Source organism: Brassica napus, chromosome C3 (assembly GCF_020379485.1).
Source record: "Brassica napus cultivar Da-Ae chromosome C3, Da-Ae, whole genome shotgun sequence".
NCBI lineage: Eukaryota > Viridiplantae > Streptophyta > Magnoliopsida > Brassicales > Brassicaceae > Brassica > Brassica napus.
Genome location: NC_063446.1, coordinates 15,324,074 through 15,345,585, shown reverse-complemented (window position 1 = coordinate 15,345,585; position 21,512 = coordinate 15,324,074). Strand labels below are relative to the sequence as shown.

The 21,512-nt window shown below is 35.1% G+C and overlaps 5 protein-coding genes and 2 pseudogenes across 6 annotated transcripts; 3 read left to right on the top strand and 4 right to left on the bottom strand.

The window, feature by feature from the left end:
- Positions 1-465: 465 nt before the first annotated feature.
- LOC125584339 (putative casein kinase II subunit beta-4) lies at positions 466-2,123 on the top strand. Its single transcript, XM_048752695.1, has 4 exons — positions 466-1,062; positions 1,141-1,250; positions 1,323-1,488; positions 1,590-2,123. Exons 1-4 carry the CDS (start codon positions 645-647, stop codon positions 1,721-1,723), a joined length of 828 nt encoding a protein of 275 aa, XP_048608652.1. The 5' UTR covers positions 466-644; the 3' UTR covers positions 1,724-2,123.
- Positions 2,124-2,610: 487 nt separating this feature from the next.
- Positions 2,611-3,625, bottom strand: BNAC03G24900D (FCS-Like Zinc finger 3). The gene is made up of 2 exons (XM_013825418.3): positions 3,370-3,625; positions 2,611-3,266 (listed from the first exon to the last, which is right to left on the bottom strand). The coding sequence occupies exons 1-2, from the start codon at positions 3,477-3,479 to the stop codon at positions 3,092-3,094; spliced, it is 285 nt and encodes a 94-aa protein (XP_013680872.1). The 5' UTR covers positions 3,480-3,625; the 3' UTR covers positions 2,611-3,091.
- Positions 3,626-9,001: 5,376 nt separating this feature from the next.
- LOC106388365 lies at positions 9,002-10,872 on the bottom strand (annotated as a pseudogene).
- A 662-nt stretch (positions 10,873-11,534) lies between these two features.
- LOC106388366 (acyl carrier protein 1, mitochondrial) lies at positions 11,535-12,473 on the bottom strand. The gene is made up of 2 exons (XM_013828414.3): positions 12,182-12,473; positions 11,535-11,857 (listed from the first exon to the last, which is right to left on the bottom strand). Exons 1-2 carry the CDS (start codon positions 12,365-12,367, stop codon positions 11,681-11,683), a joined length of 363 nt encoding a protein of 120 aa, XP_013683868.1. The 5' UTR covers positions 12,368-12,473; the 3' UTR covers positions 11,535-11,680.
- A 75-nt stretch (positions 12,474-12,548) lies between these two features.
- LOC106388367 (ras-related protein RABH1b) lies at positions 12,549-14,461 on the top strand. Its single transcript, XM_013828416.3, has 6 exons — positions 12,549-12,853; positions 13,142-13,212; positions 13,295-13,383; positions 13,474-13,585; positions 13,756-13,846; positions 14,053-14,461. Exons 1-6 carry the CDS (start codon positions 12,737-12,739, stop codon positions 14,197-14,199), a joined length of 627 nt encoding a protein of 208 aa, XP_013683870.1. The 5' UTR covers positions 12,549-12,736; the 3' UTR covers positions 14,200-14,461.
- A 3,130-nt stretch (positions 14,462-17,591) lies between these two features.
- On the top strand, positions 17,592-19,764 carry LOC106384016 (endoglucanase 15-like). 2 transcript variants are annotated; one of them, XM_048752694.1, is made up of 5 exons: positions 17,592-17,944; positions 18,048-18,436; positions 18,548-18,710; positions 18,792-19,073; positions 19,309-19,764. In XM_048752694.1, the coding sequence occupies exons 1-5, from the start codon at positions 17,708-17,710 to the stop codon at positions 19,624-19,626; spliced, it is 1,389 nt and encodes a 462-aa protein (XP_048608651.1). In that variant the 5' UTR covers positions 17,592-17,707; the 3' UTR covers positions 19,627-19,764. The 2 variants fall into 2 exon arrangements, with proteins under 2 accessions (XP_048608651.1, XP_022554887.2); XM_022699166.2 differs by having other exon boundaries at positions 17,601-17,944; positions 18,048-18,710.
- On the bottom strand, positions 19,624-21,272 carry LOC106388348 (annotated as a pseudogene).
- Between the last annotated feature and the right edge of the window lie 240 nt (positions 21,273-21,512).

The following is a 21,512-nucleotide window of genomic DNA, read 5'->3' as shown; positions in this document are numbered from 1 at the left end:
ATACAAATGATCAAAAAACTATATGAGTAGAAATCATCATTTAATAGACATTAATATTAAAAATATACTAAAATATATTATCTATGTTAGTATCATTTAAATTTAATAAGATACCCTATCAAATATAAAAAAATATATTTTTTGGATTAATAAAATTGATTTATATATTCGCATCAATTTAATTATATATTTAATAGTTACTGATTTTTAATTATTTAATATATATTTATTATTTCATAATATGTAAAAATATTTAATACATAAAATAATATATATATATATATAATGTTGATGCTTGCGCGGATCTTAACCTAGTAACTTCTTAATTGTTACCTCGTCTCTGAATCTTTGTTTGTGGAATTGTTTTCATCTTTCACAAGATTAAAATAGTGTTCGAAGATAAGGCCCAATAAGAAAGCCCACTAACAAATAACAGAAACTAATAAATAATAATAAATCAAAGAGAAGCAAACAAACAGTAGACGAAGAGAAGAAACAACAGGGAAAAAGCAGAGCACTCTTTACCCCTTCTTCTTCTTCTTCTTCTTCTTCTTCTCTTTCCTCTTACTCTAGATTTCTCCGCCTCTCTTAACGATAAGAAAGTCCAAGACTTTGAATCGAATCCAACCTCTTAGTACCAAATTATGTACAAAGATCGAAGCGGAGGCATAATGGGCAGTGGTGGGTCATCGAGATCGGACCTCCTCACCGGAGCTATAGATCGGAAACGGATCAACGAAGCTTTAGACAAACATCTCAAGAAAACTTCGCCTTCCACTTCTAAAGGCAAAGACTCAAACCCTTCAACCTCCACCGCTAAATCTCACCTTCCGGATCAATCTGAAACCGATAGCGAAGAAGAAGGATCTGAAGTGAGTGGCTCGGAAGGTGATGACGACACGTCGTGGATCTCGTGGTTCTGCAGCTTGAGAGGGAACGAGTTTTTCTGTGAAGTGGATGAGGATTATGTGCAGGATGATTTCAATCTCTGTGGGTTGAGTGGTCAAGTTCCTTACTATGATTATGCACTTGATCTCATCTTAGATGTTGAGTCATCAAACAGTAAGTGGTGAACCAAGGTTCATTCATATAAAGCTACTTCTTTTAATAACCTTTTTTTTTTTTTTTTGTTTGAATTAGGTGATATGTTTACTGAAGAACAGAATGAGCTGGTGGAATCAGCTGCTGAGATGTTGTATGGTCTTATTCATGTTCGTTACATTCTTACAACTAAAGGAATGGCTGCTATGGTAAATGAAACAAGAGTCCTTTTATGTTATGTTATATGGTCTTTGTGAATGACGTTGAATCTCTCTTTGTAGTTGGAGAAGTACAAGAACTATGATTTTGGGAGATGTCCGAGAGTTTTCTGTTGCGGGCAGCCTTGTCTTCCGGTTGGGCAGTCTGATATACCAAGGTCGAGCACGGTGAAGATATACTGCCCTAAATGCGAGGATGTTTACTACCCGCGATCTAAATACCAAGGCAGTATCCTTTTTTTTTTTCCTTTTATTAGCATAGCATGATGCAGTCTTGCCGGTTAGACATTGGATTAGCTTTTTTTTTTGTTTCCTTAATGGTTATTGCAGACATTGATGGAGCTTACTTTGGGACTACTTTCCCACATTTGTTTCTCATGGCTTATGGGAACTTGAAACCGCAGAAGCCGACTCAAAGCTATGTTCCTAAAATCTTTGGATTTAAGGTGCACAACAAGCAATGAGATGCTATCTCCTCTCACCAGTCCAATGAGTTAACGCAATCTCGGTGGCTCAACACTTCCTCTTGATGGTCGCCGGATTTTAAAAGGGATCAATACTAGATTGTGCTTGGGGAGAATGAGAAGAGCTTATGAGAAAAGGTCAAATGTATGTAATTTTGGAAGAAACTGAGCTTATATAGAATGGTTGGGAGAGAGGAAAACATAGGGTCTTGGAAATTATTTACCTGTGGGGATTCAATTAAATCATTTACAGATGTGGTTTTAAGTTTGCTTAACTGTTGTGTATAATAAAAAAAATACTTGATGAGAAATTTTCAAAGATTTCTCATTGTTGTTTAGAGTTCCTTGTGTTCTAGGCAACTCAGCCATATCTTTTATATTCAACTCTTTAGTTCTAGTAGATGATGCGTCACTGACATGGATCACTTTGTTACAAAGGATTGTTCACATAGTCTCCTAAGTGTACATCATGAATCGTGTAGAGTCTTGTAGTATACTGCCAACATTCAACAAATTTTCTTTGCCCAGGCTTAGATATTATTAGCTACGATTTTCTTAGCATTGCAATAGGTTTGATTCTTTAAATCTATACTCGAAACATGGAACACTCAACAAAAGAATATCTCCACACATTTTTGAAGTTAAAGAGCAAAGGCGAAGCTAGGAACCACCTTGACAGAGGCAAGAACTCAACAACGGAAGCCTGAGAGTCTTGGGGTTCTAAATTACCAGGTACTATATAATCTTACAAATACCTGATGTGATTGTGATTTGTGATCTTTCTTGCGTAAAAAGGAAGCGTCAATGGCTTTACGTTTATGGGCTCCTTTAAAGCCCATTATGGGCCCAATTGTAGCTGTTTATCCGCCGGAAAATGCACAACGCAATGAACAATCAGAAACCTTGTATTATATTTATACAAAGTTGACCCAAAAAAAAAAGATGTAACTGACTGCAGAATGCAGATACAATTAAACTCGACTTCTGGTGAAGCTCGATCTTAACAGCACAAGTTTGAATCAAATTACAAGACAAGGAAGATAAAAAAAAATTGAATGTAGAACATTAATATATTATGCTCTGTTTCTTATTGTTTAATCGATCAAAAATTAACCCCCCCCCCCCCCCCCCGGAGATCAATACCTCTCACTTTCCCGAACTCCACATAACAAGATCTTACGATTCCTCAGATCCCGATCAAGAGCAAGATTGATAGAAACAGAGTAAAATTTAACAGGTTTTACTTAAAAGAGGGTGATATATATATATATATATATATATATATATATATATATATATAGCTTTTAGACAAAAAGGGTATACACAAAAGCTACATGCTTTGGTTTTCTTATTGTAATACAAATTCTACTACGCGACCACGAGTGTTCCTGTCCGTACGGTTTTTCCGGCGGCTGAATCCTTTGCAGCTTCGGAAGATTTTTTACGGAGAGATCTAGCAGAAAGTTTCCAGCTTCTCTCCTTGGCTTCATCAGATTCAATCTGTTCTTCTCTACACTCTTGGCTACAAAACGCTGTGTCTCCTCTGTTAAAAATAGAAATCAAGAAAAGATCTTACTATCAATAAAGGCAATGACTTCTCAAAACCCAGATCCAGGAATTTGATTAGGTATGATCGGATTAAGTACCTGTACATGAAGATGTCGGAGTTAGGACCAAGGTGTTTACTGCAAAGAGAGCATGATTCCAAAAAGTGCGGCTCTTCACTGCCGAAAAACGCAGAGTAATACGAAGCCATTGCTTATACTATAAAAAGAACGAAAGCTTTGGAATAAAGGAAGAGAGTGGACTGCAGAATCAAATTCAAGATTCAGCTCAGATAGGAGAAAGAAGAAGAAGGAAGGAGGAGGAAGCTGGTTGATTTGGTGTCCGTTTATAAAGACAGCTTTGGGACTTTATGGTTAGCTTGAATGAATCACCTGTTTCACGTACCACTATAGTTACTGTAGTCTACAAGACATCTTCACCGTTCTTTCTTTCCTTCACTCCATCTACTCGTTAAAGTTCAATAATTCATTGTTTTATTTTAGGGCAAATCTCTAAAATAGCACATTTTTAAGTTTATAACACAAAAATAGCACTCCAAAACTAAAATAACCAAAATAGCACATTTCTAAGTTTATCCTTTGAAAATTTTAATTTTTTTATTTTTTAAAATTTGAAATCTTATCCCCAAAACCTCATTTCTCAACTCTAAACTCTAAACCCTAAACTCTAAACCGCAAACCCTAAACTCTAAACCCTAAATTCTAAACCCTAAACCCTAAATTCTAAACCCTAAACCCTAAACCCTAAACCCTAATCTATAAACCCTAAACCCTAAACTCTAAACCATAAACCCTAAACCCTAAATCCTAAACCCCACCCTTTAACTCTAAACCCTAAGTTTGTGACTTTTGATAAAACATTAAGTGCTATTTTTATGATTTTTGACCTTGATTGCTAGTTTGGGAACAAAAACTTGATTTAGTGCTATTTTTGTCTTTTTCTCTTTATTTTATTATCAGTGTCTTTTTTGTGTCTGGTAAATAGTAATATTAAACTACTAATTCATCGAATTACTATTCGTTTAAAATTATGAAACAGCTAATAAAAATTATACATTTATAAATTTTAATGTATTTTCATTCATGTATAAATATGTTTTTTTAACAAATTGAGGAATTAGTTTTCTTTGTATCTTTGAGCATTGAAGAAGAACATATAGGAAAACACCTCCTCTCTTTTAGAGAGAGGATTTTTTCTCTACTTTCCTTGTTCCCAAATTTAATCTTTCACAAGGAGTAGAGATAAGAGAGTTTTCCAGATCGGTTTTTGTTTCCGGCGACGCACTTTTTTCTTCGGTGGTCGGCCGGTTCTGTCTCCGGCGTCGCGTCGTTACTCTCGATGGTCGTCCGGCTTTTGTCTCCAGCGTCTTTGCCTTCTTCTTCGGCGATGGCGGCTGGTTTCTTGGGTTGTAAAGGGTTGGGGCGGCGGATGATATCTCGATGATGGTTTATCGACGTTCTCCGCCGGTGGGTGATTCTGGTACATGTGATGTTTGTTCTGTGTGGGTGTGGCTCGGATGAGATCTCAAAATAGTTTGATTGAAGCTCTCCGAGAGTTAGTGCTCTGGCAATGATGGTGGATGCCGTGGAGTTGTGGTGGCTGTGATCGTGAGGTTTGGTCCCGGTGAGCCGGTGGTTTCCCGTGTCGGCGTTGTCGATTTGCATGTCGGGAACATGAAGGGGTGATTTCAACCACGTGTTTCTTTTTCACAGTGGTTTGAACACGTGGCTGCGTAGTCAATGCGTTTCCACTTTCGTGTTGGCGAATTGTTCAATGGGCCGTTGTTGGCCTTTGTAATGTTTAGCTGTGTTGGATTTTTTGGTGGGTTAAATACTTTTTGTAATGGACTTGTATGGTTACTACTTTTATAATAAATAAAATTTAGAAGGAAAAAAAAAAAAGAAGAACATATCATTTTTTCAAAAAAAAGAAGAGCATATAAATTAGTTTTTATTTTGCATTAAAATAATTTGGGTGGATCTGGTTCGACGAGGGGAATCAAACAAGTCTTGCGTTTGTGAGATTCGCTGGCCGCGATAACATGCATAACGCATGATTGATGGACTTTCCTAGATATAATAAATTTCACATTTAATGAAAGTTTCTAAGTTAATACTAATACATTTTATATTACTGATATTTTGTACTTTAATGATTTGTAATTTTAAACTGTTCTTGTTTGTACTTTCTGGGCTCTGAATTTTAGGATTCATCTCGCCTGGACAATGTTTCATTCCATGCGTGTGTAAATTTATAATCACCTCTCATTTGTTTACTTATTGTACAGCTTGTACTTGTACTTAATCAAATATTTCATTAAGTACCTTCTTTTTACTACTATAGTATACTACTCCCTATTTTCCATAAATATAGACTTTTTACTATTTTCACGCGTATTAAGAAAACACATTAAACTACGATAATAAATGTATCATTTTTTGTAATTTTCAAGTTTTAATAACTTTTAACCAATAGTAATTCAATAAAGTCAATTATTTTTTTTGAAGTTTACAATTTTTTCATAGAAGACACAAAAAATACATTTTTTTGAAACAAATTTTTTTTCTAAAAAGTCTATTATTAATGAACGGAAGGAGTAATACTTATCAGTGAACAGTTTTATTTTGTTTTGTGATGAAACAAAACATCTTGGTACGTACGTGTTAAGATCAATTTAACCAAATCCAAAAAAACTGTTGGAGGAAATTAAATATCTTTTCATCTAAGTACTAATTTATTTTTGTATACATAAAACACACAAAATATATATTCCAAATCCCTTTGGTTGACAAATGGTAGAATAGTCTTGGCACAAGCAACATTCAAAATTAAAATAAGTTTCAATACGATCTACATAGCCTAAATGCTCTAAGAACATGCATGTACTTCTAATTCGGATATCAAAGACATAATATACGCTGCAGAACGCTTGTAATGAACGAGCAAGAGCGTGACCGGCCTATTTTATTCGGTCAGGGTTGGTCCTGAGAATTTAGAGAATTTGTTGCTGTTTTTATGTAAAAAAAATTTAATAAATTTGAGAACCTAATTTTTTTTGGACCTATTTATATATAATATTTTTTACAAAATTTGGAAGCTTATGGCGAATGTTTCATTTAGCATAGCATATCAGCCCTTTATTCGATGTAATAAATTTGATAGTGTATAATTGCGTACACATACGTGTGTAACGTGTCTCATAGTTGGAGTTTCTATATAAAATCAGAACCGACTTAGTTTACAAAAGCATAATATAATCTTTCCTAGTTGGAATTTAACACTAATATGACTATCATACGTACTAGTCTTGTTTTTATTAATTGTTTAAATGAAGATCACGTCAATCCCTCATCGTTTCTGAGTAAGCAATGACTCACATTACGAACGGCAAACCATTATATACAACAAAAAAGTGTATTAATACATATGAAAAATGATGTTGTTCTGTGATCACTTATTAATAAAGGTCCAAAAAAGAAAGTGGCTCATGACTACACAACTTGTCATCTGTCGTCGATACAACAAGGCCTTCGAGTGGGGGAATACATCCCACTAGAGCTTGAGAATATCAAACGAGGAGCTGACTGGACAAAAACCCTTTTATAATTACGTGTGGGACCCACAATGACCTTTCCGGGCCCAGTAATCGACGTTTTTGTCTCTCGGGCCCTGACAGCTGCTCTTGTATCCTGTTTTTCTCACCTTTTCGTAGACACGTATAGAGAATCTCGCTGAGAGTTTGTGATACGTGGCGTTTAACAAGGTCTTAAGGTTGCATGGGAATTAAATTCTGTTTTGTTTATAGCCGTTGATTTATGATAGTAAAGAATCTCAACCGTAGCTTAGTTTCAGATGGTCTAGTTCCTAGGCTTTAGGCTTTAGCCAATAGCTACTTCCTTTTTGGGCAGTTGGAAAGGTTGGTAGGGAATATTATTCATACACCAAAAAACCAAACTTAATTTAAAACTGCTGAAACCGGTATAAACCGATACAAATCAAATGTTCAATTGACCCAAAAAGCTTCACCAATCTTGTTAACACTAATTTATTTTTATTAGAAATTAGAAACTCGTAGAGCACAACTTTACGCTTGATATTTTTAGATATCTTATGAAAAAATTTATTCTCGGTACGAATGGTGACCGAGAAACGACGAAGAATAATATATTCATTAACATTCTCTAAAAAAAATCACCATTTACAAATAATAATTTTTTTTTTCTTATTCCCTACCATTCTTTTTTTTAGAGAAATAAAGAACAAAATTATTCTTTGTTAAATATGGAATGTAACTAGGGATGATAAAACGGGTATGGCGCCCGCGAGCTTTGACGGGCAGGGTTTAAACGGGTAAAGCCCATACCCGTTTATTTATATCTAAAACTTAACGGGCTCTTACATGGTCTACCCGTTAAGGCCCGTTTATAAACGGACGTTCCTCCAGTATTAACGGATACCCTGTTTATTTTTTTTTCTAATACAATATATGAAACGACGTCATTTTTGACTAGGTTTTCTACATCTCTTTCTCTTTCTCTTTCTCAGGCCGTCAGGTTTTCTACATCTCTTTCTCTTTCTCTTTCTCAGGCCGTACTCAAACTCATGATTCACCGTAGAGGAAATCTGGAAAAGCTATATGAATCAAACTTGAGAAATCGAGAAAAGGGTTCTTTGGTTATCTTCACTAGGCTAAAGTAACTCAATCTCAGTCCCGAAACTCTTGTTAGCCTCTAATCCTCTTGCTGTTTGATTTCCTGCAATGTTGATGTTTGTCTGAACTTATAGAAGAAATAATAACAATCTTAAGATAATTAAAATTGCATTTAAAAAAAAAGAAATAACAATAAAAGAAATAATTAAAGACAATGTCATTACAAAAAAAGCATAAGATTTAACGTCATTACAAATTAATTAAACTGTAATTAGAAGTTGACAAAAATAAAATAAAATAAATGGACTCACGGGTCTAAACGGATAAACGGACATCACAACTGTAAACAGACCACAGTTAAACGGGTTATAACGGACAGGGCTTTAAATGGGCATGAAGTTAACGGGTTCTAAACGGGCAGGACACTAAACGGGCTCAGATAGCCTGTTTTAACATCCCTAAATGTAACAAGTATTCATTTTCATTCATACAATTTTATTCTTTTAAGTTCATTTCCTATTCGTTCCTCTTATTTCTAGAACTGTCACCGGTCATGTTTTATTTGTACGATAAGTTATAGTTGTGCTATAATAAGCCGCTTTAAGAAAGTGTAGGTTGGATTTGGTCAAATAAAAAGAAGAAAGCGTAGGTTGGTATGATTTACTCTTGGATCTGGGAGCTGAGGAGGATCCTAACAGTAACATGACATAGATTTTAGCGTTTGGTTTTAAACTTTTAATACTACAATCAATTATGACAGGTACCTTGTTACACAGTCAAGATTGAAAGACATCTTGACGGTGAAATTAGCTTCTCATCAATGAATTGATCATAGTTTTTTTAAGGATTTGGAAGTGTTAACATCTCTGCTTTTACTACTGTTCATGTCGATTTAGGAACCAGTGCTAGGCAGTAGGCATTGCTTATGTAAAGAGAGCGACTTGTTGGCCCTCGTGGAGATAGATCTTGTCTAAGACATCCATTTGAACATTTTAGTTGTTTCTTGTAACGATCAGGCAGAGCTTATCTTGTTTTTGTGACAATCTTTCAATCGTCTGTCATAAGCAAAAGATATTCAACTAGTTAAACCAAAAAAGAGTTTGCCATGTTTAGCATCTTCCTCTAATACAAATGCAACAATTTAAAACTCAAAAACTCGAAGCTCGACCATGCCTTCTTTTCTCATTGGAGAATACCAAGCCACAACTTTTCCGGACTCAAGAAGCCTCAACGAGTAATTCAAACTGTAAATCAGATCCTCCATTTGTGCACCAAACTTCCCTTCACCTACCTGAAACCGCGAGTCTACTTTGAAAACTATTGGACCTGCAACCTGCAAATTTGTAGCACTGCTTATAAGTTACATTCTTTACATCAAAATTGGACAAGAAGCTGATTAATAGTACCTGTTGCTGGAATATCAGGCTGAGTCTAGGAGAACCCGATGTGTCATCATCTGTTTTGTTACTACCCTTAGATCTTCTAACTGCGCTAAAGATTCTTTTAGCAAGAGCAGAAGCTGAGGAAACGTCCACACGAGCATCTACTCGTGTTAGATCACCATACAGCTTACTAAACCGCCCTTTCTGGAACGTATAACAAGCAGAACCAAACGCATCTGCGCTTATCAGACTCCGCTTTTCGCCTCTGCCTGTAATCCAAGCTGTCAAGCTGCTACCTACAATCCCCGAAACTGCTGCATGAGGCTCCTTTAGGCGTGTGTCGTAAGGTAGGAACACAGGTGTATCATCATCATCATCTTCTGTGTTGTTTTCTTCTTCCTCTTTTGGTCTCCACAAGTCTCTTTTAGCCTTGTATGATACTGCAGCCTTGGCGCATAAACCAGGCATCAAAGAAGCAGGAACCTCACTACAGCCACTCTCATCAGCAGCGTTCACAGGGTGAGGATCACCCTTGCTTTTGTGTACACCAAAACGGTATTGAAGCCCGGTCTCTGGAGCGAGCGATGAGAGACCTATAAAGATGTTCCTGAATCAGAAGTGCTTTAAACATACACAAGGATGAACAAATAGATGCGTACCGGATGAACAAACATCAACTTCTTTCTGAGTCCTTCTTTTTCTCCAAGGCGTTCAGCGCTCAGCAAGAGAGAGGAAGAAGAGCCTAACGCAATCTGAGTCCATAAACCAAGTGAGTAGAGGGATTTGTCTACAATGTGTTTTGTTGTATCTTTGAAAAGCTGGAGATCCCATTCCTCTGCCTTGCTGATATTTGCTTTGATATCAGTAAAGAGTTTCTTTGGTTTGAACTGGCCAACCAATCCTAGCCACCTACAACGATCAGTTAACTAACTCGAGTGAATATATCTAAACAGAACATGATCACATGTCTCAATCAAATCCAACAACACTGAGAAAAAAGACAAAAACATCCATATGTGGTAAAGTCGTGTTCTTGAACTCAAAGCCTCAGAGCTAAAACCCTTAAAACACCACTCACTCAAACCCCACAAAACCAACAACAATGAAAAAGAAAAAAACATTCTAATGTGGTAAAGTCGTGTTCTTGAACTCAAAGCTAAAACCTTTAACGTAACACACTCAAACAGCAAAGTGAAAAATTATCTAACCAGTTGGAAGAGGAAGGGCTGAGCAAGAGAGAGTTGAGAGAGAAAGAGCCGAGTCTCTTGTCGGAAGAAGGAGCAAAAGCAGGGATGATTCCGAGAGGAAAGCCTTCCCGGAGAAGAGAGAGCTGTTGAATCCGGTGAGAGCGGCTTGCTCGTGCACCGTCCACGGGAAATGGCTCGCCGGGAACAGAACGAGCTGTGCCTTCGAGGGTCTGCGGTGAAGAAAGGTTCTGGTCCCCAAATACTGAGTCAATTGCTGAGTTGAGGTTCGCCATTTTCGTCTTCTTCCTCTCCTACTTCTTCTCCTCCCTTATCTCTCCTGGCTTAGGAGGCAAAAGGGGTTTAATTTAAGCTTTAAAAAATGAGAAAAAGACAAAAATAGCATTAAATCAAGTTTTTGTTCCCAAACTAGCATTCAATGTCAAAAGTCACCAAAATAGCACTTAGTGTTTTATCAAAAGTCACAAACTTAGGGTTTAGGTTTTAGGGTTTAGGTTTTAGAGTTTAGAGTTTAGGGTTTAGGGTTTAGAGTTTAGGGTTTAGAGTTGAGAAATGAGGTTTTGGGGATAAGATTTCAAATTTTGAAAAATAAAAAAATTAAAATTTTCAAATGATAAATATAAAAATGTGCTATTTTGGTCATTTTAATTTTTGATTGCTATTTTTGTGATATAAACTTAAAAGTGTGCTATTTTGGAGATTTGCCCTTAAAAAATAGGCCTCTTAGTTTTACCAATATGGGCTTTTGCATTATTTTAATGGGCTTAATTCGAACAGTTCATAAACCCAAAAGTTTTAGCAAACCAAGGCACATCAGGTGACAGAAAACAAAGACTTGTTCGCTAGGTTATACTATGATTTTGATGCAGTTTTTTTGTTTGAATCTCCTGTGGTATAAACCTTTGTTCCATAAAGAACACAGAATAACCTTTGATTTTTATTTTAAGTTTTGCATAAAAGAGAGATTGAAATAGCTCCAAAAAGTGTCGAATTACAAAACAATCAAAAGCCAAAATGGTTACTTTTATGGAAAAATGAAAGAGTCACAAGGATGCTCGCATTTATTTGCAAAATCCCAATTTTCAAGAGATAACTTGAGAGAGAACCTCATACAAACAAACAAATAAAAGGAGAGAGCAGCAGCACAGGGTTTTTAGCTAGACATTGGATGGTTGAAAACGTATTCAATGGCAAGAGGGCAAGAGTCGATCTTGTCAGCTTCTTTGTCTGGGATCTCAAGCTTGAACTCCTCTTCAATAGCCATCACTATCTCCACAGTGTCCAAACTATCTAACCCCAGATCCTTTTGAAAATGAACATCAGGAGTCACCTGTGGGATTCAATTGCCAACAACAACGAAAACCTGATTAAACTTTAAAGATTTGTACTTCAAACATAAAAAAGGACTCGTTCGTTCATCTGCATACCAAACTTGAATTGAAAAAAAAAAGCAACAAACTCATCACAGAAACATCAAATCTGCGGCAGTAGCAGCTTACTAGATAACGCCAGTGACATCAATAACCCAAACTACCAATGCGACATCGTTTCATATTTTTACCATTTGGTGCATATTCCCACTACAGCAAATATGAATCATCCACTGATCCCTTATTGAGATGAACCAGGCGTAGTTACAAAGATCGAAACTGACCTTAGCTGGATCGACTTTAGGGAAGCATTTGACAACATCGAGAACTCTGTCGACGACTTCCTGCTTGCTGAGATGATCATCGTGCGACGAGAAAGCACGGATCGGACCAAGGAACCCAATTTGAGACTGGTTCGATCCCGTCACCGGAACCCTAAGGTGACGAAGGACTGCAGTTCTCAGTGCCATCTCCCCCGTCGAGCTCGAGATTTAGGGATTTGGATGAGACGAAACGAAACGAAAGAGGCGAAACCCGATGTAGAAGGCACGTTCTTATCACGTGCTCGATTTTCTAAGCCCAGCCCAAATTGATTCATGGGCCTTTCTATATACTTAAAATGTTTTTTGAATCAATTTATTAATCTGCATTTAACTTCCTGTATATTGTAAATTATCCCTAATAGTTTCTAATTTTCACATAAATAACCCATTGATTGGTCTTCCTTTTCTCCAGCTTACGAATTAAACACACTAATCTCTCCGGCGAATATTGGAAACTCCTTCCCCCGCGACGTACCTCAGATCCGATCCGTCCAGCTAGTTTGATCTCGAGGAATCATGGCGCCGGTCTCGGCACTCGCCAAGTATAAGCTCGTGTTTCTGGGAGATCAATCCGTGGGGAAGACGAGTATCATCACTCGGTTCATGTACGACAAATTCGATAACACTTACCAGGTAACTCGATCTAGTGTAGTATCTCGACGTTAGCTGAGATCGATTACGTGTGATCTGATATGTAGATCCTATTGACTTAACAGTCGGCAGATTGATCATACTCAAAGATTCAGATGATGGTAGAAACAGTAAAGGAATCTAGACTAGTTAGCTCTGATCTTGTTTGTTCTCTATTGATGAATGAGAGAGAGAGAGAGAGAGAGTATCTGAGCTTTGATTTGTAACTATGATCGTTACGTTATGTTCTTCCTTAATTCTCAGTAGTTTATTGTATTTTATAATCATCAGGCCACGATTGGTATTGATTTTCTGTCAAAGACAATGTACCTCGAAGATCGGACTGTTAGACTGCAGTTGTGGTAAGAACTTTGAACCTCTCTTTTCAAGTTTAGCAGATCAAGATTTGGTAATTTAACTTTGAGAGATGAAACATTATGACAGGGATACGGCAGGGCAAGAGAGATTCAGGAGTCTTATTCCGAGCTATATTAGGGATTCTTCTGTTGCTGTTATTGTCTATGATGTTGCAAGTATGTGAACCTTTGCTCTTTCTCTTTCTTGTATTTGAGATGTTATTCTTATGAGTATATATATATGCGTTTTCATTTGTTCCCTTATAGGCAGGCAATCTTTCCTAAACACTACTAAGTGGATCGATGAGGTTAGGACAGAGCGTGGTAGTGATGTCATTGTCGTTCTTGTGGGAAATAAAACCGACCTTGTCGACAAAAGGTAATAATTATCTTTACCATCCTTCTTTTTTTTAAATCGTCAATAGCAAGCATGTTTACTGTTCCTTGATTGAACACGGTTTGAAATTCTAACCATTTCTTTTTTGTACTATAGTACTAACCATTGTTAAACCACGTCTTACATTCCTAATAAGTTGTTTGTTTACTCAGGCAAGTGTCAATAGAGGAAGCAGAAGCCAAGGCTCGTGAGCTTAATGTAATGTTTATCGAAACCAGTGCCAAAGCAGGCTTCAACATAAAGGTAACAAACAGAGATCTTCTCTGCACATATTGTGAGAATGTCTTAGACAACTACACAAAAGTTCCGGCTAGATTCACTTAAGTCCCCATCAATAGGTTAATTAACCTAGACTTCTTATACCAATCTACATTCATATGGTCTCCCGTTGATACTCTCTAAACAATCACCGCATCGTCAGAACGTAATGTCTCTGTCTCATCTTTTAGGCGCTTTTCCGCAAGATCGCAGCAGCTTTGCCAGGAATGGAAACACTGTCTTCGACAAAGCAAGAGGATATGGTTGATGTCAATCTCAAGTCTTCCAACGCCAATGCATCTTTGGCTCAGCAGCAATCAGGAGGATGTTCTTGTTAAAATTGGTAACAATCACAACAAACTGATACAGAACAAGAAAAAAACACACAGATATCAAAGTCCTCGAGGAGCCTTTTTTTTTTATTCCATCAGATTGTTTTAGTTTATGGTTTGTCCCTAGCTCTGAACTGTTATATGGTCTTTGGATTTTCAAATGCTCTTGCTTCAGTACTTTTTGTTAGCTTTTAACATTTTTTTCCCAAAACTGTGATTTGTCTATGTATTGGATTATATAACTGTAAGCTTCAGTACTTCTTGTTTCTTCCTTTCTTGTTAAGACAAGTGAGTAGCGAAAGAAGCACATAATAACTGCAAAACACAAACAAAGTTACATAAAAGTTTTTACAAGATGATTTAAATGTATTGCTGCATACTAGGTGATTTATATGTATTGTTGGATAATAACAATAGATGATAAGAAATTTTTTATATAAGCAATCTATACTATTAAAATAGAAGTCACGACCTAATTCATGTGTTATTTTTTTCTATTTTGGACCATCTAAAAAGTTTATTTAAATTATTTTCTTATAAATATTTGAATTAATCAAATTATTCTAAAACAAACAAATTAAATAGATATTCATATATTTTCTCTGAAATTGTATCTGAATAGAATCTTTCATATCTTTTTTTTTTACAATATAAATAAATATTTATTTTTTTCATTAAAATAAACATTTTAAATATTTAATTAATTTTGCGTTTATTTATAACATATATGTACATTTATTTTTTACTCAAAAAACTTTTAAATATTTAGTTAATTTTCGTGTTTATTAATTTAAAAATAAATGTATGTTTCATTTTAACTAAAACAAACCTTTAGAATATCTAATTAATTTTGTAATTATAATTAAACTAATGTACAATTTTGTATTAATATTTCGATGTCAATTTAATATAATATTTTTCAATTAAATTTTTGATCTTTAACTAATAAGACTTTCAATTTAGAATTTTATATCACATGATTGAAAATATGCTATCATTATAAATTCAAAACAAATAAATTAAATTATTGCACGTGAACTATAAAAGTGTTGTTTTTTAAAATGTTATATTATACAATTAGTAATATTGTATATATTAAAATTATATAAAATTAATCATGTAAAAATAATATTTATATGTGTAAAAATGAAAATAATCATCGCACGGTTGTGCGGATCAAGATCTAGTTATTTATTACGATCATGTTTAACTCGTATAGATCCTTGTTTAATAACACTTGAGTTTAATTTCTAGTATTTTATTTTATTTTATTGCTTAACAAAAAGTTTGATGTATGGAGAATTCATAGATGATACGAGTGATACCACAACATCCATGAAAAGTTAGCGAGTTTCTATAATTCGTATATATTAGTGAGTTTATATAGTTGAAGACTGATTATCTACAATTGTTTAATAGTCTTAGATTTATGTTATTTTTGCACATTGTTTATGAATTAGCTTTAGGCAAATTTCAGTCAGTTACTAATTAACTTTAGTAGTTTTGACTTATGAGTTTAGCTTATTGTGAACGTGAACCTCTCTTTCAATCATTCATTTATAGACTTATACATCGCTTATACCACACCAATACCAGGACGCAAACGGTGTCACTATTACAAGGATTTTTGTCTTTCTATGACAAAATAGGTTTTCTTTTTATTGTGTTAAACATGCCATTATGAAGATGTGTATTTCTAAATGATTTATAAATGAAGATGTGTATTTCTAAATGATTTTACATATGTAAACTTTATATTTTGATTATCAATTTTTTTTACTAGTTTAACATTTGTTGATAAAACAACTTTTTTATATTAAAATATCCATGCACAGTCCATAGGGATAAAAAAAAAAGTCACAAAGTGATATTTATTTCATTCGATCTCAATTGTGTTTTGTTTTCTTTCTATATTTATGTACAATTTCTTGATTTTGGTTCAATTTGTTTTATTTTGGGGATCAAACGTAGTTCTTGAATTTCTTACATTCTCATCATCACTAAATTTAAATAAGAATAGGATATAAACCTCATGAACTTCATAAATGCGAGTGCCGGTGCTGTATTATGTCTTTAACTTATTATTCACGGATTCAGCTTGTGTTCACGTGCCATAAACTGTGAAATTGATAATTACAAATTAGTAGATTTGAAGCTGCCGGAAAAGAAAATCAGGAGACGACTCTTCTTCATCTACAGACAATGTACATTTACATTATTACATTACTATATATTTATTTTTATTTAGTTTTCAAAGCAATTATTTTAAAGCTGTAAAGGCTATTATTAATTTTTCCAATGTTCAATATTTTTTATTAACTTTAGGCGGCAGATGGGTAGACAATCATGGGCTCATTCACCATTCGATGAGAAGTTTCACTCTTGGAACGTGAATCAACTAAAACTTCCATGCTTTTCATAAGTCTATCTTTCTCAGTGTTGAAATATTTTGGAATAACTATTTATCTTCATAAGTATTTGAGATTTTGTACTTTTAAGTATGTTAATTTTATTTATAAATTCTGAAAACTTTTAGGGTATGGACGTTTCCACACTCATTATCATATTATATGCAATAGAATCTTCACGCGTTAATCATTTAAATTATTTGCCTCAAAATTAGTTAAAATAGCATATAGTTTAGGAATATGTTACCTAATCCGTGAAGATTGAATGCATTGATCATCACAATCCCTTAAACTATATTTGCGAAGTGATTTTCCACATGTATTCTGTACAATCAATTTCACAAAACAAATATGACATGACTACTGAAATTGATGACATGCATTCCGGAAAAATATGACATGAATAATTTCATTTAATGTTGATTTATATTTTTGGCAAACTTATTAGAATATGGTAATAATTCATATATTACATTTAATATTGATATTTTTTTTTGGTAAACTTTTTTAAAATATGGCAATAACTCATACATCATCTATAAAATAAATATATTCATATATAACATTTTAAATTTCGAAATGTTATTATTTTTGTATAATTATACAATTTGTATTACTAAAGCTTTCAAAAATTTCTAATTTTTTTAAAAAAATTAAATATCTAACCGTAAAATCATTAGTTTCTTATATATCTACAAATTTTATAAATATTGTTTAGGCTAAATTTTTGATAATTATAAAAATTTTATTAGTTTTATGCAAATTGATTTAATATATATCAAATCTATATTAAATATTAGTAAGAAAATAGTAAAATATATAATATTTAATAAATTTATTTTTAAATAAACATTATATTTAAAAAAATTCTTAAAACACGTAGTAATCCTATATATTAATAGAATAGACTCTAATCGGAAAATAATATATTTCTATTGGCTCCGCTCATGATTCACTTAAATTTTCTGGTGCCAGTTAGAAAATGGTACCTATAAATAAGGAAGTATATGATACTGATTATATAGAAACCATTAACCAATAATATATATACGATATATATGATCAAAATACTGTTTTTTTTTTTGTTAGTAAAAACGATCTAAGCCATGTATTGCGTGTTAAGAACTAGGTCATCACAATGCTTCCTCACAATGCAAAGCATGTGCATTGTGTTGTTATTATTATCGATTACTAGTGGAAAAGTTTCTGCAGGTTTAAATTACGGAGAAGCTCTCACAAAGAGTCTTTTGTATTTTGAAGCTCAACGCTCTGGAAAATTGCCATCAGACCAAATAGTTGAATGGAGAGGAGATTCTGCACCTGGAGACGGTTCTGATGTTAATGTAATCTAAACCCTAATCTTCTTTTACATTATCTTTACTACCATAATTTGTTGTAACGATTAGTATTTATTAAGTAAAATATTTTGCCAATTGTACAATATAGATTGATCTCAGTGGCGGGTATTATGATGCTGGAGACAACATGAAGTTTGGATTCCCATTGGCGTTCACCACAACGATGCTAGCTTGGGGCAGTGTAGAGATGGCATCTCAGTTCCAAGCCCACAATGAGCATCAAAACGTCCTTGTGGCTCTTAAATGGGCCACTGACTATCTCATTAAAGCTCATCCAGAGCCCAATGTACTTTACGGACAAGTGGGTGATGTTAAATTGGACCATAAGTGCTGGATGAGACCGGAGGACATGATCAACACTTCACATCCACGTCCATCATACCGCATAGATGCTCAGCATCCAGGTGCTGACCTGGCCGGTGAGACAGCTGCTGCTATGGCTGCAGCTTCTCTAGCATTTGCTCCTTTTGACGCAGCGTATGCCAAAACACTCACTAGTCACGCTAAAGATCTATTTGAATTCGGTAAAAATCATCCTGGGGTCTATCATGACTCCATTACTAATGCGGCTGGCTTTTACTCGAGTAGTGGCCATGAAGATGAGTTGTTATGGGCTGCAGCTTGGCTTCACCGGGCCACCGGAGACCAGATGTATCTCGATTATTTAACACAAGCTTCTAATAGCGGAGGTGTGAGGTTTGCTTTCTCTTGGGACGATAAGTTCGTTGGGGCACAAGTATTGGCAGCCAAGGTAGGTTTAATGTGATCTTACCGTAACTTGTAGTCAAGAAATAAACATTTAACACATGATTTTGTTTCCCGAAAATATTAGCTTGTGTTTGAAGGGAAAGTGAAGAACGAAGGGAAGATGGCAGAGTATAAAAGAATGGCCGAGCAGTTTATCTGCAACTGTGCTCAAAAGGGTTATAGCAACGTTAAGAAAACTCCAGGAGGTTTACTTTGGTTCTTTTCATGGGAAAACCTCCAATACACAGCTACTGCTTCTTTCGTCTTATCAAGTTATAGTAAATACCTTGAGGCTGCACAAGCTTCCGTCCAGTGCCCTAATGGTGTTCTTCAAGCTTCTGATCTTCTCGGCCTCGCTCGGGCTCAGGTTAGTCAAGCATTCAGTTTTTGAATCTGCTCAATGATTCATGCTTATTTAACTGGCATTAAGTGGACTGACTCTAGATTTTATATATTAGTTTATTAATGATTAATTATATTTTTTGGTCAAAATGTTAAAAGTTAAAAATGTTTAAAAATAATTTTATAATTTTCTGCGTGGAAATTCATTCGTTCGTTAAGATAACAATTTTCTTATGATATGTACATGTTTATGTTACTAGGTAGACTACATACTTGGGTCAAACCTCAAGAGCATGAGCTACATGGTTGGATTCGGGACCAATTATCCTAATAGACCACACCATAGAGGAGCCTCGATAGTGTCAATCAAGAAAGATCCTAAACTGAAGGAATGCAGTGAAGGGTGGAAACCTTGGTACAACACTTCTGAACCGAACCCTAATGTTTTGGTTGGAGCTATTGTAGGTGGACCGGATATGAACGATGTTTACCAAGATGAACGATCTGATTTTCAGCACAACGAGCCCGCCACTGTCACAGTTGCTCCTTTTGTTGGTGTTTTTGCTGCCCTCGCATGATCTCAAATAATTAACACCTATATGTATTCGTTTTCATCATTTACTGTTATTTCCACCAGTGACAAGACGTGTAGAAAAAGATTGCTGAATAAACAACAAAACACCCAGAATAATCTTTTATCAAAACTGTCAGAAATCTTTCTTGCCTCCACAGAAGATGAAGATGTTCACATCATTTGTTCATTCATCAATGAGAGAATTCAACATCTGCCTGAATACAGGAATCTTTATAACCTCCACAGCCATAACTAGACCCATCAGCTCTGATAGTTCTTCATCTGCCATCAAAAACAAAAGGATTACAGATCTTCAGACACTGTTGGAATCAAAAACCAATGTGTATAGTCTGTAGAGAGAGAAACTTACTTCTTGAGAAGTCACGAGCTGTGAGCGCATAGGGAATGTGAAAGACCAAGAGCTAAGCTGCAAAATGCAAATGACTCCAATTCAACAAATGTTTTTACTTCTTAAGGAAGTAATGTGAGAGATCAAGTTAGTTACCTCCAGAAAAAGTTCATCTTCAGGCTTCAGGAATATTGTTTCCTCATCATCTTCTTCACCATGACGACGCTTCCTCTGCTTAGGATTCTTCAGCTATATAACCAAGAATCAAACATCACAATGAGAAAGGATTCGAGAACCAAACAAAACAAGTTATTGTGGTAATAACACAAGATTACCTTGTAAATCTTGGTGAGTAGAAGATATGACTTGAAGCGGAATGAGCTTCGAAGCTCCTCTGTAGGCTATTATAAACAGAAACACTTTTAAAAAACTGTTACTCACAAAAAGTTACCTAAGAGTTTTATCTTAAAAGATCCACACCTCATCTTCAGTGGCCCACGAGACTTCATCAAACAATCCATCATACAGTGGAGGAAGATTCATCACTCTTTGAGATACCAACAAACCAACATCTTGTGCCTTCTTCTCGAACATCAGTTCAAGATCACTACTAGCTACATTCTTCTCTAAACAAACTTTAAGAAGAAATTCTTTAACCTCTCTAAAGCATTGATTCTCCTTATACCTTGCCAAGTTAAGAAGGGCAGAGACAACAACAAACACCGACTCATCCTCATCGTCTGCTACTTTCACAACTGTTCCCACTGTCTTCTGTTCCAATATTATCAGATCAACAAAACTGCTCAAATCCCACTCCTTTGTCGTCGAGATAGTTCTTTAGGAGAATCTTAACTCCGTTAAAGTCTCTAGGTTTAGGATCAAAGAACTCAAAGTCCGCTTGAACATCTCCCTTCAAAAAGATCAATAAAAGATAAATAACGAAGCTTTTCATCATCATATGAGTATAGAGTATACACAGATCACTTACTTGAGAGTCTTCTTCTTCATCACAAGAGTCTAAAAACTGTTCCTTTTTAGATAAATTTGGAAGCTTTGCATCTGCAAAATCAAGAATGATAACGTCACTACAATTTTTTTCTGAATCGAAATTCTTCGATTTTTAAAGATTACTTACAACTACTCACCAAAAGACATCTCTTCAGGGCATTGTTGAGAGTCTCCTTGGTGATGATGATGCATGCAGTTTACGCCTGGACTTTGAAGCTAAAGCATGAAGAGAACGCATAAACGGTGAAAAATGCTAAAGGTTGATGCGTTGACAGTCTTCTTCCTGATGGCATCTACTCAAACACATATAATAATCTGTCCTGCTCTCTATGAGTTGAGCTCAGTGGACAAACCGAGAACAAGAAGACTCTCTGCTCTAACGGCGTCGTTTTCAACTAAAAACACCTAGGGCCTAGGCTATACTAAAAGGCCCGTTAAGAATAGCCCATGTACCTGGGCAGCAAATCGAAACGGCGGCGTTTTATTTCCCTCGTTAATAATGAGAAAGAATCTATATTATTACTCCTCCTCTG